The 18,437-nt window shown below is 36.3% G+C and overlaps 1 protein-coding gene across 8 annotated transcripts in view; it reads right to left on the bottom strand.

The window, feature by feature from the left end:
* TNIK (TRAF2 and NCK interacting kinase) overlaps positions 1-18,437 on the bottom strand; it is a 1,728,926-nt gene that overhangs the window by 385,835 nt on the left and 1,324,654 nt on the right. For all 8 annotated transcript variants that reach the window (XM_044070048.1, XM_044070049.1, XM_044070051.1 and 5 more), the window contains exon 13: positions 8,014-8,130. In XM_044070048.1, coding sequence (XP_043925983.1) covers positions 8,014-8,130 — 117 coding nt within the window. The remainder of the gene's footprint in view (positions 1-8,013; positions 8,131-18,437) is intronic.

Below are 18,437 nucleotides of genomic sequence, written 5' to 3'. Positions count from 1 at the left end.
ACAAGATGGGTTGCCAACTGGCTCACTGACAGAACCCACACTGTAAAAGTTGCAGATTCCAAATCTGACCTCAAAGCAGTCAGTGACAAGTGGAGTACCACAGGGTTCCGTCCTGGGACCTCTCCTGTTTGGTATCTACTTCTCTGAAGTACAGGCTAAAACAGAAGGCCTCTGGCTAATGAAGTTCATAGATGACTGCAAACTAGGAGTCACAGTCAAGTCCCCAAATGATGTGGACATCCTGCAGAATGGCCTCACTGAGACAAATGCCTGGTGTCAGAGCCATGGCCTCAAGCTCATTGCCAAAAAGTGCAGTGTCATCTCCTTTGGTAAAAACTCTGTACCCATGAACTACCACATAGGCAGCAATCTACTTAACACCAAATGCGTGATAAGAGACCTTGGGACCCAAGTGGACAGTAGTCTCTCCTTTGATAGTCACATTGCCACAGTAGTCAGGAAGTCCTTCTATGTGGTACACCTCATCATAAAAGGGTTCTCATCCAGGAAAAAAGAGGTCATTGTTCTCCTCTACTAGACACTCATTAGATCCATTATAGAGTACAATGCCCCTTTTGGAATGTGCCTCACAAGACATCTGCAGCAGCTGGAAAGGCCACAGAAGTACCTCACAAAGAGGATTACTGGCCTCAAATAAATGCCCTACACTGACTGTCTCAAAAAACTCCAGCTTTACTCGGTAGCATATCGCCTACTTTGAGGTGATCTCTGCCTAACATAAAAAGCTATGTCAAACCCAGAGCTGTTGGACATGCTACACCTAAAGAAATCCCAATCCCTCCGAGCTACAAGCTCTAGGGACCTAAACCTTGTCACCACAATAAACAGGACATGCTGGAGGGATAGATTCCTGTCCCAGAGACTTCCCATACTCTGGAGCAGGCTAACCATCTATGTCAAGCAAAGTTCTTCATTAGCACTCTTCAAGAAAAATCTTGATGAGTGGATGGGAAATAGGAAATACACCCTGGGGATCACTTCTGTGTCTCTGCTCGACAGTGGCACAGGAAAATAACTTTCTTGGGTGGCGTAAGCCAGGGAACCTTGTTGGCTAGCCTTACGTAGGCCTTTGGGCCGATAGCCTAGTACCTACCTATGAACCTATGCACTACCAAGTATTAGGGGTAGCACAGCACGTCAGTACCAGGTATAAGGGGTAGCATAGCATGCCAGTACCTGGTATATGGGGTAGGATAGTATGCCAGTACCAGGTATAAGGGGTATCATAGCATGCCAGTCCAGGTGTAAGGGGGTCGCATAGTATGCCAGTAACAGGTATAAGCGGTAGCACAGCATGCCAGCACCATGTATAAGGAATGGCATATGTACTATCCTACCCCTTATACCAGGTACCGGCATGCTATGCCACCCCTTATACCTGGTGGCATAGCATGCCAGTACCTGGCCTACTATCCTACCCCTTATACCAGGTATAATGGGTGGCATAGCATGACGGTACCTGGTATAAGGGGTAGGATACTATGCCAGCACTAGGTATAAGGGGTATCCTAGCATGCCAGCACCAGGTATAAGAGGTAGCATAGCATGCCAGTACCAGGTATAAGGGGTAGTATAGCATGTCAGTACCAGGTATAAGGGGTGGCATAGCATGCCAGTACCAGGCATAAGGGGTATGCTCATCCAAACAGTCCTCATTTATTGACCTCCTGCTTTAATGAGAATCCAAAAAGAAGAAAAATTACTAAATGAAAAGGACATAAAATTATAAACTAGTTGGTATGCTAACAGAAAAAAATATAAACTTAAAACTACATCTAACAGTAAAACATGGGGGAAAGGATGGCCAGAGAACAAGAAAGAAGGTGCTTGCTGCTGTTTCCTCTTACAAAATAAAATCAAATGATATACCAAGTGCTAAAACATCAGTTATATTCTTCCTTTAGCAATCCTCTGCAAAGGATTTAACACACAAGTTGGGATACACAGAAAGTCAGTGCATTGTGCTGTGTAAACTAGGATGACAGTGGTCATGAAGAGGGTGCGGGTGATTTGTAGATAGATCATAGCTGCACAATGGTCAAAAATAGCACCGTATGCAGGGCATGCAAACGAATGCAAAATGACATGGCAGTGAAGAACCCAGTGGAAATGACCCACTTCAGGTAATAGAAATGAAGGAGCCCAAAATGGTGCAATGATTCGGTAATGTATAAAATGACAGTGCAGCACCAGTAGAATATACCCATTTTGTACTCCATTACTCATGGTGTACAATGGCACCCATGCTTGGAAAATCAGCAGCAGCACAGCAACATACCTTGAGAACTAGCTATCATTGAATTAGATGCTCATAATGTTGAGTGTTGCAGCCATGTGCACCACAATAGGAGGTATAGAATGCACCTGACATGCCATCAGCTGACAAATCAACAGACCATGGTCAGTTTATAAGCAGACTGATATACTATAAGAGCCCTGGCTGAACTGTACCACACACAAGTAGAAACAAAGGGGATGCATGGCTTGTCTATTCATGTGGCTACCGACGTTTGGCTCAGCCTTAACCATCTTAGCTACAGGGACCTTCCAGTGATCTAAAGGTGACATACTAGGTATATTACAGGCATAATTCTTATGACTCCTAAACCATTTCATCACTATAATGCTATATGTGGAGAAGCATATCATTTTCCTCAAGAGAAGGGAAAAGATGAGCAACATCACATGGGCCTTTCAGGGTCTAGCCTCTTTCCTTGAAGTTCTAGGAGCCACAGTATGCACACATGTTGCAATTAAATACCACACTTGGTCCAGATAACAGCCATGTCCTCTGGGATGTTTTGGGGAATAAAGGGCACATCTTCCATTGCAGAAGTTGTATCTGACATTACATGACTGTTGGACATGTCCAGTGTTTTGGCTTGAATTGCTGATGTTGAATGTGATCCCTAGCAGGGAATGAGTAAAACTACATACGCTTTGATGGAGCATTCTGTATGTTGAACCAGAGGAGAGCTATCAGTCAAAACTATGGCAATGGCCATGTCCACAGATGGCAGGCTGTGTGCTCACAGAAAACAGGTCTATTAAACTACCAGGAATCTGCAGATGAACCCTAATGCGATATCTCAGGTGGTGAGCTAAAGGAGTGTCACTGACCATGAAATGGGTGAAACCAACAATGGGGGTGGAAGACTGTGTGCTCAGAGGTGACAGTGATGCTTTCTCAGCACCAGTCTATGCAGTCTAATTTCAGGCTACCTACATCCAAACAATTTACATCCAGAACATCCCACCACCACCATAGACTGCATGGCAGAAGGATGCTGACAGGATGGCAGCTATAATGCACCTCATGAAGACATCTCTGGAGGCAACATATGATACCAGCAACATCAGCAGCATTAAGTTACTCACTTTCCCTATATTTCAAATCACTGTGCAGTTGGTGCATGTCATCCTGCAAGCTATACATGACAATCATCATCTCCACAAAGATCTGGCTAGCAGCTGTCTGTGCCTTCGATTACTGACCTGCACATTAGCTGGTTAATTCAAAGTGTCATGATCATAACATGCACAGTACTGAAGCAATGGCAGCAGACTCTCCTGTCTATCCCATATGGTAAGTGTGCCCAATGGAGTGGTAGTTTGCCTGTCAGATGCTATATATTCTGGGGACATTGGGGCTATGACAGTCTCACAGCTATAGGATGTCTTTCATGTACTGGAGAAGTTGTGTGCTCAGCCTGTTCCTCTATAAGGGCTTCTTTAATGGTGGATGTAGGTGAACTCTATCCATGTAGTGTTCCAGACAGTGCTATGACATCACTGGACTCTGTATCTACATGCTCCTATTACTGACAGCCACAGATGCCCTGTTGTGGGTAGGTGAGCCCCTAACTGTATGCTTCTATAATCTTCTTTGGCAGCCATACTGACACAGAAATATACCACAATAGTATATGTTTGTAAGACTGCTGAATCACACAAACAGTAGGCCTCAACCACTGGGCCTTTGGAGAAGAAACCGTCCTATACCACTGCTTACCTAGGCAAATGTGATGCCTGTGCTTGTTACACCTTGGGCCATCCTGACAGCCAACAATGTCCATCCTGCTGTGATCTCCCTTATGTGTCATTCCGCATGACTTCTTAATTGTCCAAGCCTCTCCATCACCACTTGCCAACCATCTGTACATAAGTGTTTATCCACTGCCCACTCAATCTTTTGATGTATACCACCTCCATCTATCTCTCTGACCCTGCTGCCTGAACTTCAACTATGCCATAGCCAGTCATCTCTCATTACCTATTCCTCATACCCTTCTTTTACAGAACTTACAAATGGAGCTATTTCCCCACAAAAAAATATACCTTTCCTTACTCCAACCTTGCCCAGATTATGCTTATCCTTCTGTTTTTATATCTGCTTGTTGTTCTCCCCTCTCTCCTTTCATAGTTTAATATCCACCTCATTTCCTCCAATTTCTATGCTAAAAAAGGGTTAACACTGTGTTGTGCACACCCACTATTTGCAGCTATATATCACCACATTGCTTGCATGAGTGCATGGTAACTAGGCTGCTCTAGCTTGGCTTAGCTGCTACATCCATCTAACTGGCCACGAGTGCTTCTCCATTGTTGCTCATGCCATACTGCAGTCTAGTGCTATCTACCCTATTACCACCGTGTACCTTGTGTTATGCCATCCCTTTCTTAGTATACAAGTGCTAAGTGCTAATACATGCCTGGCTAGCTTTGTGTCACTTTGTGCACTGCAACCATTTGAATCCCAGCAATAGATACAATTCCAAACAGTATTTAAAGCAATCTAAATTGGTTCATGGACGTGGACTGGCAAAATGGAAATAATCAGAATAAAAATGACCTAAGCTCCATCCCTGATTGTTTGCTGGTCACACATTTTTAACTTCCTTGAAGCTGTGTGCTCGACATTTTGTTTGCCTCACAATGTGTTGTAGAGATATGCATGGTCTTGGAAACTTGTTCAACTGAATCTGACATTGCAGTGCCTTGAAGGAAGTCTGAGAGTTTTTTTTTATTTTTTAAGTGACATCTCATTCTTCAAGTTGATGCAACCACACAGAGAGAATACTAAAATAAGGATGGTGCAGGGGCCCTTGCCCCCCATACAACCTTTTTTTATTCTGCGTTTGTTTTCTATGTACAATAGTATCATACTTTTAAGTACCTATCTTGAGATGCTATGTGCTTCCTAACTGAATGTCATGTATTTGTCTTTAGAACATTTAGATTTTGAGGTATAGGAGTAGAACCATGCTTAAAGGTGTTACTGATAATTGGAAGTATAGCTGGCTAAGGGATTTTTTCCAATCCAAATGGAGAAAATCTTTCACTGTACTTTATAGGTTGCCTTTATATCTGGATACTTTCACCATCAAAAACCTCTGAAACCTCATTAGGAAAACCCAGTATTTAGGTTACCTCTCAAATGGGGCCATTCCTGCAGGTAAAGGAGGTCTTGTATCAGGAGGGAATGAGTCCCTGCACCTGGTACTGATATCAGCTCCCAACTGGTCAAAGCATGGTGGGCAAGTTGGGCCAGAAACTAGGTCTTTCAAAGAAAACAATCTGAGATAAAGATCAGCCTTGACCTTTATTGTTCAGCATTTCTAATAATGCAAGGCATTAGCAGGCAGGAAAGAGAGACCATACAAGGAGAACTGTTCATCCTTGTGTTATTAAAATGTGCCCAAAGCTTGTTCTACTATATCCTAATAGGCCTAATAGGAGAAGGGGAACTTTATTAAGTTTCCATTTTCCTTGATGTACAACTGACCAACATTTTTATTATAATGAGAATGCAGTGCAGAGCCAAAGTTATTTCCAACTTGCAACTCTGGTTCAATGCAAGGACATCTTAACTCCCTTGGAAAAAGGATCCTTGCAAGGAAAACATGGTGCTAAAAGACCCATTCCAAGGTATAGACTGCTTCACTTTCAAGAGGTTAGGAGGGAGGCCCTTCTTCCCATCTATGCAGATACCAAACCAATGCCTGATTTCAAATAGAGGTTACAGCTTCAAAAGACAATTACAACTTACACTGCCAAAACAACCACTCTCACCTCAACAAACCTACATGGAGAAACATCCCCAAAACCATAAAGTCCATGAACTACAATTAAACTTCACTTAGAAGATGAATTGTGACAAGCTAAGACCTTCTGAGAATTGTGATGGGCTGAACAAATAGCATTCTAATTGTTGGGGCATATTTGCCTAAAAGAAAAGTCTGTAATGACGCAGATGGTATTAATGTTTATCACTTTTACAGACATGGTATATTGAGTCAAGGGACTTCTAGGCCGAAAATATATTATCCTTTAAGGCAGGTTTTACAATGTAGTGACCTAAAGTTCATCAGATTTAGCTCTAACCCATAAAATCATTTGTATACTTTGCAGGAATATACAAGGGGATGTTGACCCTTCCAGTATGGCTTCCATGATGAGTGTTTCTTCAAGATGAGAATCTTGTGAAAGAAAAAGGGTTCAGTGTTGATGTCTGTTTCCAAAAGAAGAGCCTCTAAAGCCCAGATTCTTTAAAGGAGAAAGCAAAATGGACACCCCGCACACACAGTTCCCTCCAGGCTGACCTTTTTATTTCTCCTTGTGTGTAAAAAATGGAGCAAACAGCCACTCCACAACTGCATTACCTGCCAAATATAATCTTAAAATTCTAGCATGAGTTCATATAAGATCAAGGTGGACAAATGCAGACACAGGAGGAGCTGTAGGGATTGACTAATCATGAAAAGGTAAGCAACCATCTTCTTGGTGAGGGAGGGGAAAGCAAATCAATGACCCAGAGACTCCCCATACTCTGGAATAGACTGCCCATAAATGTCAAGCAGATCACCTCCTTGGCCCTCTTCAAAAGGAACCCTAACAACTGGATGGGAGATAGGGAATTTACCCCTGGGATCATGTCAGTCGCCCTGCTAGACAGGGGTCCAGGGAAGTAAATATTGTGGGAAGAAATAGCCAGGGAATTGTTATGGCTAGGCTTATACAGGCCCTAGGGCTGATAGCCTAGTATCAACTTATGACCCTATGGATGCAACAGACCCAAGTCAAGACCTAGAAATATGTAATGGAACTAAAAATTCCATTCCTTGGTACCATGGAAGACCTTAAGAGATCCTGGTAAGTGAAGGGATTCATGAACCTCAATTATAAGACTAGGCATTAGGGAACTATCCCTCTACCCAACCTCATATATGTAGAAAGATGTGGATGTGTACAGTGGCATTTCAAACTGTGAATAATTAGCCAAGCATGTGAACAGAATTTGTCATTACAGCAGACACTGAAGATATGCTAGGAATGATAATCACAGCTGTTCTCCAGCGGCTTATTTTTACTGGTCTTTTTTTGTCTAGGTTCCTTAGTAAGCATTTTGGACATTCTTTGGCTGGGCTGCATCAACTGCTATCCTATGCATTGGGTGATAAGGTAAGCACTGATTTTTCCTTGCCATTGTTACATTATATAAGGTAAACACTGAGTTTTCCTTGCCATTGTTACATTATATAAGGTAAGCACTGATTTCTCCTTGCCATCATGGCAATGGTGACAATGACCAATGTTGTACTCCAGTTCCAAGAAAACAGACAGCACCTGCAGTGGTTTAAGACGATCACTGTGATGACCACTTTTACATCTGGAATGCTTTAGGTACCTTAGTCACTGAAAGTTTACAAATTAAAAAGCTAGCTGGATACCTCTTAAACATGATACAGCTATGGGCCATATGGCATGTGCTCCCTGCAAAAATGGGAATTCAAGATTTTCAGAACAGCCAGGAAAAATAGCTAAGGATGGATGTACCAAATGATCACTGAGTGCAAAGGGCTCTTCAGAGTAAGATCAGTATTTTCAGCCAATGCCTTTATAAATGCAGCTAACTGGCAAACCGATTATGCAGTTTCAAACAACTGACTGCTATAAAGTTGATAGGAATAGGTATATTTTACTTTAGGTTACCTGCTCACGCTCTGCCTGTCGCCGTTCTTCTTCCCTCCGAATTGCCTCAAGTTCTTCAAAACGCCTTCGCTGTTCTCTCTCTTGCTGTTTCCTTAACTCCCTTTCTCTTCTTTGTTGCTGAAGGTACAACACAAAGCACTAGTCAGCTCTGAATATCAAGTTTAATATTTAATGCTCCAGACCTATTAAATCTTGTAACAGCCACATTATAATTTCCTTGTATCAGACTTTGCTCCATAAGTTTAAGAAAGTGAAAGACTGTATTCAAGTAAAAGTAAATAACTCTCGTGAAAGCATAATGCATGACTGTACTTCATGGTACTTATCACAACATTGTGTTTAACTACACACTGGTTCCTGAAAGACAAATACAAGACGTGCAAAAAGAGGCCATAGTGTTTAACACTGTCATCCCTTTCCTTACTACACTGATCAACAAATGTCAGATACTCTGGTATTCACTGACTTCTTTCTTTCTATCCAATTTTATATCCTCTACATTTTTTTATAGTGTGTGTTAAGTCTGTAGAACCTGACAAATCTCATTTGATAAAACAGAAGAGTCTTTCTCTTGTATGCCAAGATGAGGATGTCCTACCTTGAACTCATTGCTTGCTACCTACTGGAACTGTGATATCTAATGTGCACCAGCAATGCATACAACCAAATTGCCAAGATCTTCCTGGTAATAATCCCTGTACTACCTTTGGAAGTATTCCGCTCTTCCTAAATACTTAAATCTAAAATGCCTGTAGCAAAGGAAAGATGGATTTATGCAAACATTCCTAGAGCAGAGTGGTAGGCTCTAAAGATCACTCCAATGGAATGTGTGGCCAAAGTATTCCATGCTCCACCCCCACCCATACCACTGGGACAGCCAACATATAAACACTTAGGTGTCTCTCCTTCTGCTTCTTCGCACTTCATCAAACTGCAGACAATTCTACTTTCGATGTTGGATTTCTTCAAAGACACCCACAAAGTATATTCAGTCTGACAAGTATTTTTTTGTGCTTATAATTTTACTTTTAAATACTCATGTATCCTGAAAGTTGTAATTTTTTGTATACACAGTTACCTCATGTTTGCTTCCATATGGAAGCAAATACATTTTCTTTCACAGAAATTCTGCCATCACTATTTAAAATCCAAGAAAAGTGCATCCACTCTCAAATTCTTTGATATCTTCTAGGCAGTGCCCTACTATCTCTAACGCAACAAAGTTTCTGCACAGGTACTTCAGCAAACTGTAAGGGACTAGAATGCAAATCTAAAGGCATACGGGATGAAACAGTGTATAGACAAGACAGTTGTCATGGCAGCAAATTGGGGAAATCATTAGAATCTTAGCCTAGTACCAACTTATGAACCTATGAACCTATATATACATATATATACATACATACACACACACACACACACACACATATATATATATATACATATATATATATATATATCTTGAGAGAGAGTGGGAAAGCTGTATGTCAGTTCACTGAAAAACAAAAACATCTATTTTTTTTTTATTTTCTTTATTTATTCTTTGTTGACTAGGTTAGTCCCACTTGGCTAGTAGTCTACTTTTAGGGGAGACCCAAGGTGGTATTTATAACACCAGGAGAAATATGGCCATGGCATCATGGAACTTCCCCTACTCTTGGAGGTTGGGTAGAAGAGTTTCTGTGTAACACATCATGTCTTTCCTGATTCTAGTCCAGGTGCAGAGGCAGCCAGGAGGAACAGGGAAAAATATGGCTGATTCGGCTTTTGCTGAAACTGGAGTGAAAGTTGCTGAAAAAGCAATTAAAATGGCAGAATCACTACCAAAAGTTTTTTTCTGATTATGTGGGTGCAGAAAAACAGTGACATTGGAGGAAAAGGAGATTGTAGCTAAAACAGAGATGGAGTCAGAGGAAAACATTCAGAGGAGAGAGACAGTTACCTCTGAAAAATGCATAATTACAACCCTTCAATTAGGGGTGGGGGGTAATTATCTGGAAGTAATGGTAAACCAAAGTGAGCCAGAAAATGGAGCAGGAATTTCATGGAGCGACATCATGGAAAAAAATAGACGAAGAAACAGGAGAAGTAGAGACTGTGCCAGAGAAAAAACTTTATTATACTAGCTGTTCTTAAAAGCTGAAAATAATAGCATTAAATGTGAACAGAATGAAAAATCTTAAGACGAGAATATGTATATTCTGCAGTAGATGCACTTGTTATTCTTTTAGAAGATATCAGATTTTTAGCAGAGGGTGAAAGAACACAAACTGAAAAACTTTGAAATGGTGTGGTAGTTTGGAACATGGGGAAAGAAACATGCTTGGGCATATGTACATTCTGTCAAGAAAGAATTAAAATATTAAATGTAACCACAGAGGAACTAGGATGAATTACAGCAATAGAGTTGAGATGGAAAAAATATGTGCATAGAATTACAGCTTTATACATATGTACAAAAAAGATAGAGAAATGATGTTTAAAAATATTCTTGAATATGTTTGTGTAAATATGAACGTTATAGTCATGGGTGATTTTAATTGTAATTTAAGAAAAATATCAGCAATTGTGAAATTCTAATTGCTAATGAAATTATGAGAAGTGGAAAGTTAAGTGTATGACAGAATAACCACTGGACCTACAAAAGGAATGACATTAGGACAAAAATTTATTATTTTGTAATATCTGGCAGTCTAAAAGTTATCGAAAAAGGAATTAAGTATGCTGGATTTTTGGATCATGTAGCTATATGGGTTAAAGTACAGGAAAATGAAGACTATATAAGAAAAGGAAAAAGAATAAAGATAATTAATGAAAAGGAATTAGATTCAGAAGAAAAAAAACTTACGGAATTATGGAAAAATCATATGAATATGAGAGAGTTTTATTACTCTGTTTGGTGGCTTAATTTTAAAGAGAAATATAAAAAGTATTTTTTAGAATGTGTAAGGAAGAAAAGAAGAAAATAAAAAGAGAGATATAAGATATTAAGAAACATTCAGAGACTTATTAGTGATGAAAAATTCCTTTTATAAAAAGAAAGAGAACTATATAAAATGAATCAAATTAAAATTAACAACTTGTAAAAAGCAAAAATATTGTTTATAAGGAAAGAAAGAAGAGATAGCACCATATCTGAGTAAAATAGTAAAAGAAGGAAAATGATAAGAGAATTAAAGCATACGGATCATAAGCAAATAAGGCAGCAAGAAGGATTATATGAAATAAAGAATATTTACTGGCATTATTTGTTAAAAGAGAAGAAAACATAAAACACATTTATAAAAGTGAAAAATTAAATAGCAAAGATAATGAGTATTTAGAATAACTATGAAAGAATTGAATGAAATTCTAAAAGATATTAACATGAATTCTGCAGTAGGACTGGATGGAATTGAATATGGTACGTACAAAGAAATGAAGGAGTGGCAAAAAATAATTTTTATAAAAGTTATAACTGAATGGTTAGAAACTGGAATTAAAGAGAAAGAGATATGTATAGGAGTTATAAAAATTATATTTAAAAAAGGAAACAAAGACTAGATAAAAAACTGGAGACCTATAGCCTAATATGGATTATAACATTTTAATGAGGATAATAGCAAAAAAGGCTGCAAAAAATAGACTATATAAACAAAATGTATTTGGAAGAATAGGGAAAGGAAGTCAAGAGTTATTATGGATAATAAAATAAATAATTGATGATATAAATAAAAATGTAGAAGTGAAGGTTATGATTGGGGATATAAGTAAAGCCTATGATATTATTCAATATAAATAATTAAGGGAAATTTTGCAGGCATATAATGTAAGTAAAACATATTACAAGTAATAAAATCAGTTTATGAAAGGAACTATGTGAAACTAAATGTAAATGGCTGGATTGGGGAAGAAATAAAAAATGTGGAATAAAGCAGGGCTGACAAGCTAGAAGTGTAATTTTTCATTAGGAATGAATGTAATAGTGAAGGAAATTAATACAATGTCAAGTAGCGGTGGATACAAGATAATGAAGGAATTATAATTGTCAATAACGTATGATTATATGGATGATATTGTATTAATTGTTAAAAATAAAGTATGGATTAAAGAAGTAAATGAAAAGGTAAGTATAAAATTAAAAAATGTGTTAAGTATAAATAAAGAGAAAAGTACAGGATTTGGCTTTGAAGATATGATAAGAGATACTGAGTTCAGTGAAAAATATATAGATATATAAGAAAAATATTTGGAAGGAATGAATACAGACAATAGGATACTGCAATCAAAGAAGTAAAGAATCTGACTATTTTTTGGAAATAAATAGATCTTTATATAGAAAAAAGCACACTTGTTGAACACCATGGTAATAGGAAACAATGCTTATGTTGCTAAAATCTATATGATTCCTATTAAGTATGAAAAGGAACTAATGATGATTATATTTTCTTTTATATGGGGCTCTAGACTGAATCCAGTCAAGAGAGGGACTCTATATATGAATGAAGAACAAAGATGCTTGGTTTTATTAAACTCAATAGTACATGCAGCATCTTTAATTTTATATAAGGTATTAAAAGAAATTATGAAGGAAAATAAAAACTTGATAGAAATGATATTATATTATAAATACAAAGAATTGTAGGAAAGAATGGAAGTTAAAAAAAGAAGTAAAAGCATTGTGAATGAAGAAATGAAAGAGTACCAAAACAAAATGGTGTTATGGAAAATAAAAAAAGAATATATGAAAAAAAATAGAAAGGAATGTTACTTAAATATTATGAAAGCATTTTAAGAAAAAGCCATAATGATGAGATATAATACTATAAAAAGATTAAAGAATGCAACAATTTTTTATGGAGATTGACTATTAGAAAATTGCTGGTTAGGGCAAATATGCCATACAAGAAAAAACAAGATAGAATTTGTAATAAATGTGGAGAGTTTGGAACTACTGAGCATGTGTTTTTGAAATGTGAAAGAGTTAATATGTTAACATAACAGGGTGAAAAGTATGTTAAAATTTGAGCAAATAAATATGGACATACTAGAATTTGGTTATTATGGTGGATGAAAGGAAGAAGTGAGGAAAATGGACAGAGTAATTTATATGCATATATATATATAAATCCTACTCTCCATTGATGTGAGTAGGAGCCATTTTGGAGGAGCACTTCCTGTTTCTATTCTATGTGGAGAGGTGGTCCAAGTAATAGGGAGGCAGACGGAGAGAGAATGAAATAATGCAGTAGTGATAGAAATGAAAGAGAAAGCAAATATTAAGACTGGAGAATATGTACAGGAATCTGAGGAAATCTTTCAAATAAACATGTTTTATAGAGAGGAATCAGCAAATTATGCATGCATAATTGCAAGCCTACATTTGGGATGTTTGCAGGATGATTTACTTAAAGAAATGGTGGTGCACAGTTAGACAGAAAATGAAGGAGGTGTTTCCTGGGGAGACATTTTGGAGAAAATACATCTGCAGGATCTAGAGACAATCCTGAAGAATACTGGTGAGATGGAAAAGAAAACATGCAAAAAAAGTAAACGAAGGCTAAAGAAAATTAAAATCATAAATACATGGTAAAGATTCAAAGTAAAGAAGATAAGGAAATGAATAGGTATGAAGTGTGAGACAATTTAATAGCTCATTTGTGTGTAAAAGCACATGAGATAAGAGCATTTATTCTTATTAACAGAGACATTTTGTGACGTTATATTTGAGACTGTTTTTTAAAAGGAAAGGTTTCTTGGAGAATATGAAAAAGAGAATGACTGCAATCCATGGAATCTTTATATAATAAAACAGAAAATTCATGTACAATTTCGACACAGGTAGAAAGGGAGACTTTGAAAATATATTTGAAAAATTTATGTAAAGAAGTACTGGACAGTGCAGAAGAGCATGGCAAAATGGGTTTATGGACTGGTGGCTGGGATTGTAATATTGTGTTACAAATTGAAAGAGAAAAAAATATTCATATACTAAGCATGATAACTGTGGAGAAGAAAAGGGGTGTCGCAAAATACTGGGGACAGCCGAAAACATGTTTTTCTTTTCTGGAAAAGAAGGATATTTGATAAGTAACTGTGACAAAAGAAAATGTTATATTTGTGGGGAAATGGGACATGGTGCAAAAATGTGAATTAAAATGTTATAAATGTAACAAAATTTGACATTTATGGATAGATTACAAAACTGAAAATAACTGTATGGAAAAAGAAAATGAAAGAGAAAAAATGAACAAATATGAAATTTTAGAAGTAGTGGAAATAGAAGAAAAATTAGATGAGAAAAAAATAAATAGTACATAGAAGAAGGTTCTGAAATAAGTGACGAAGAAGACAAACTGGGAGGGAATAAAAGGAAAAATAAGAATTCTATTGGTAAAAGGGTAAAGGACAGAAACAGAAAATTTAAAGGAATAAGTACAAAAGAAAAAAGGAATGGATGAAAAAGAATATAGCAGGTAAAGATTGGGGTGTGTTATAATGGTTATGGTGTTTGACTCACAGATATGAGTTATAGTGTTTGATTCTCACGTTTGGGAAGGAAACTGGTTTGGTTCAGAATGGCCTATTAAGAAAGCTAGCCTAGCTGTTTGCTATGAGCTTATGAAACCATAAATCTATGAAAAAGGGAAAATGAGCATTTTAGAGTGCTTTCTATAAATGCAAATAGTATTAAGAATATTGTAAGACGAAGAAGAATTTTAGTGTGGTGTAGGTGTAGTTATTTTAGAAGACACAAATTTTTAACAAATGAAGAAAGACTACAAACAAACTATGGTGAGGGAAGATAATCTGGAATTTGGGAAATGAGAGATGTTCTGGAATTGCCATATTCTTTAGAAATACAGTAAAAATATTAGATGTAACTTTAGCAAAAATGGGAAGACTAACCATTGTAGATTTAAACAGGAAATAACAAATACATAGAATTATAACATTACATGCTTATACTAACTGTAAAGAAAGGGAAAGCTTATTTCATCAGGCTTTAGACTATGTAGTGGTACATATGAATATTACACTAACAGGAGATTTTAATTGTGATTTAAGAGGCAAGCATAAAAAGAAAGGAAATGATACAAGAAAAATGTTAGAAGCTATAAGATGTGGTAAGTTAAAAGTTTGGGACAAAAATTCATGGATGTACAAAAGGGGTATGTATATAACTGAAACAGATTATTTTATAGTATCAGAAAGTTTAGTTGTAAGAGAAGTGGATGTAGTTGAACCATGATTATCTGATCATCTTACAATATGGCGCGGCTAGAGATAAAAGAAAACAAGGAATATATAAAAATAGGCAAATGAATAAAAAGGATAGATGAGAAAGCACAGAATGAAGAAGGAAAGAGTTTAGTAATGCCGTTAAGGAAATATATTAGTATGAAAATATTTTATAAAAATTGGTCTGAATGGTAGATGATTTTTAAGGAAAAATATAAAAAAAATGTTTTTTTTTTACAGTGGCAATATGTTGTGAGAAATGTATAGAAAGAAAAATATAAACGAATATAAAACGATGCATTGGAAGAACATAATGAGGAAAGTACTTTGACAAAGAAAAATAAGTATATATGAAAAGAAATCAAGAAAAAATACAAGGATTGTTATATAAGCAAAGATATTTTTACAAGGAAAAAGATAAGAAGTATTGAGTTACTTAAGCAGATTAGTAAAGGAAGATGGTAGTGTAATGAGAGAAATAAAAAAATTGTAAAAGGAGAAATAGAAATAACTCAGGAAAAGATTATGAATAGCATAATACAATACGCATAAGAAATGTTTAAAGAAAAAAGAAAGTAGTGAAAAAACATGGAAAGTAAAAAAGTAAACAGAAAAAGAGAATAACAAGTTGGAAAAGGAGATTTGTTTAAATGAGCTAGATAAAAAGTACTAGGACAAGTTAATATAAATTTGCCTACTGGCTCAAATGGAATAGGGTGTGAAATGTATAAAAATGTAACGGATTGGCAAAAAATAAAGACCAAATGAATGGTTAAATGAAGCTTTTATGTATAAAGAATTATATAATGGAATACTTAAATTCGTATGGAAGAAAGATGATAAAAGAGAATTTAAAAAATGGAGACTAATAGTATTGAATAATAATGATTATAAGAACTTTATGAAATAATACAAAAGAGATTTGAAATTAAAATGGAAATATTATGAAAAAAAGCCAATATATTACAAACGGGAAGGATAGTCAAATTTATCAATGACAGAGAAATACTGCATGATATCATGAACAGAAAAGAAAAAGAACTGAAAATCATGACAGGAGACCTTAATAAGGCATATGACACAACTGGACATAAAATCTTATGAGCAATAATGAAAGAATATAATATAAGTGAGAGAGTTAGGAAATTACGTATGTCAGTATATAGTAATATTAAAGAAAAAATACTTGTAAATGGCTGGTTAAGCCACGAGGTATATATGAAGAGTGGAAGAAAAATTAGATGAGGGAGATCCAATTAGTTGTATACTCTTTGCATTAGATATGAATGTGGTAGTATGTGAAATAAATTACAAAATGAAGGAGGCTGATTATTTAACATCTGAATAGTTACGAATTCCAGTTCTGTTAACATATGCAGATAACTTTATAATAATTGTAAAAAAAACAAAATTTGGATAAAATAAGTAATTTTACAAATGAGTGTCTATACATGATAAGGATGGCTTTAAATTAAAAGAAAAACAAAGGTATAGGTGATGTAGTAAAGATTGGGGGCATATATTTTACAATTAATGACATTTTTGTATTAGCTGTAAAATTTGGGAAAAATGATGTAAGAAGAAAATGGGAAAAAGTAGTAGAAGAAACAAAGCAAACATGTATTTTCCGGAGAACATATAAATTATCATTCGAAAAAAGGCTTATTTTATAAATTCCATACTGATGGGGAAAATAGGATACTTAGCAAATATATTTATGTTGCCAATAGTATTTGAAAATAAATTATTGTAGACAAATTTTCATTTATATGGGGTTCTAGATTAAATCCAGTAAAAAGAAGAGTTTTGTATGTAAATAAAGATGAAGGAGGTTTAAGGTTAATTAACCCAGTGGTATACACTGCTTCATTAAATTTGTACAAAGTGTTAAATTGGATAAGTGAAAAAGATGAGAGATTAGTAGCAAAACTGTATAACTATCAGTATGATAAATTTTGGGGTATGGTAAAAAAGAGTATAAGAGAAAAAGAGTGTATTAATGAAAACATAAAATATTACCAAATATATATATATATATATATATATATATTTGGAAAATAAAAACTGATGATATAGAAAAGATAGAAAAGTATGGTATAAGAATGTAATGATAAAACATTACTGTGTAAAACCATGGGAAAATCTTACAGATGAAAAAATTAAAGGTATAAAAATAAGAAGCAAATGGTGTAAACAGAAAGTAGAATGTCAAGATTCTTTTGTGGAGACTGGTAACAGATAAATTGCCAGTAAAAGGAAATATACTATAAAAAAAGAAAAGTGATAAAATATGTTTGCATTGTCATGAAGAAGAAACTATGAGACGTGTTCATAGGTTCATAGGTGTGTACTAGGCTAATGGCCCTGGAAACTTTGCAAGCCTAGCCTATAGAAGTGCCTTGGGATCGTGCTGCCCGACATTAGTTCCCAGTGCCTCTATCAAGTACAGCCACTGGAGTGATCCCCGGGTGAACTTTCTATTGCCCATCCAGTCATCAAGATTTCTCTTGAAGAGGGCCAGTGAGGTTCTCTGCTTGACATGTATGGGAAGTCTATTCCAGAGCATGGGCAGTCTCTGGGTTATGAACCTGTCCCTCCAGCATGTTCTGTTGACTGTGGTAGAGGTTGAGTTCTCTGCAGCGTGTGGTGCACAGGGATTGAGATTTCTTTAGATGTAGCATTTCTAAAACAGCTGGGTCAGACATGGCTTTGTAAGTCAAACAGACATCGCCTCTTAGTTGACGATATGAGACAGAATAGCTGGAGTGTTTTGAGTCTCTCCATGTAGGACATGTGTTTAAAGCCTAGGATCCTCTTCATGAGGTACTTCTGTGGCCTTTCAAGCTGTTGCATGTGTCTAGTGACGTACATGCCAAAGGGGGCATTATACTCTATGATTGTCCTAATGAGGAAGAGTAGAGGGAGATGATGACCTTTTTCTTCCTGGATGCAAAACCCTTGGTAATGAGATGTGCCACATAGAAGGACTTTCTGACCACAGTGGCAATATGGTGGTCGAGGGAGAGGTTGCTGTCAACCTGTGTCCCCAGATCTCTTATAATGCCTTCAGTATTTAGTGGGCTCCCATCAATGTGGTAATTAGTGGGAACTGAGCTTTTTCCAAAGGGGATGACAATGCATTTTTTGGCATTAAGCTTAAGGCCATGGTTTTGACACTAGTTATTGATCTCAGTGAGGCCTTT

Source organism: Protopterus annectens, chromosome 4.part1 (genome assembly GCF_019279795.1).
Source record: "Protopterus annectens isolate FY-2018-M chromosome 4.part1, PAN1.0, whole genome shotgun sequence".
NCBI lineage: Eukaryota > Metazoa > Chordata > Ceratodontiformes > Protopteridae > Protopterus > Protopterus annectens.
Note: the sequence above shows the minus strand (reverse complement) of the source record. Positions and strands in the feature narration are given on the sequence as shown.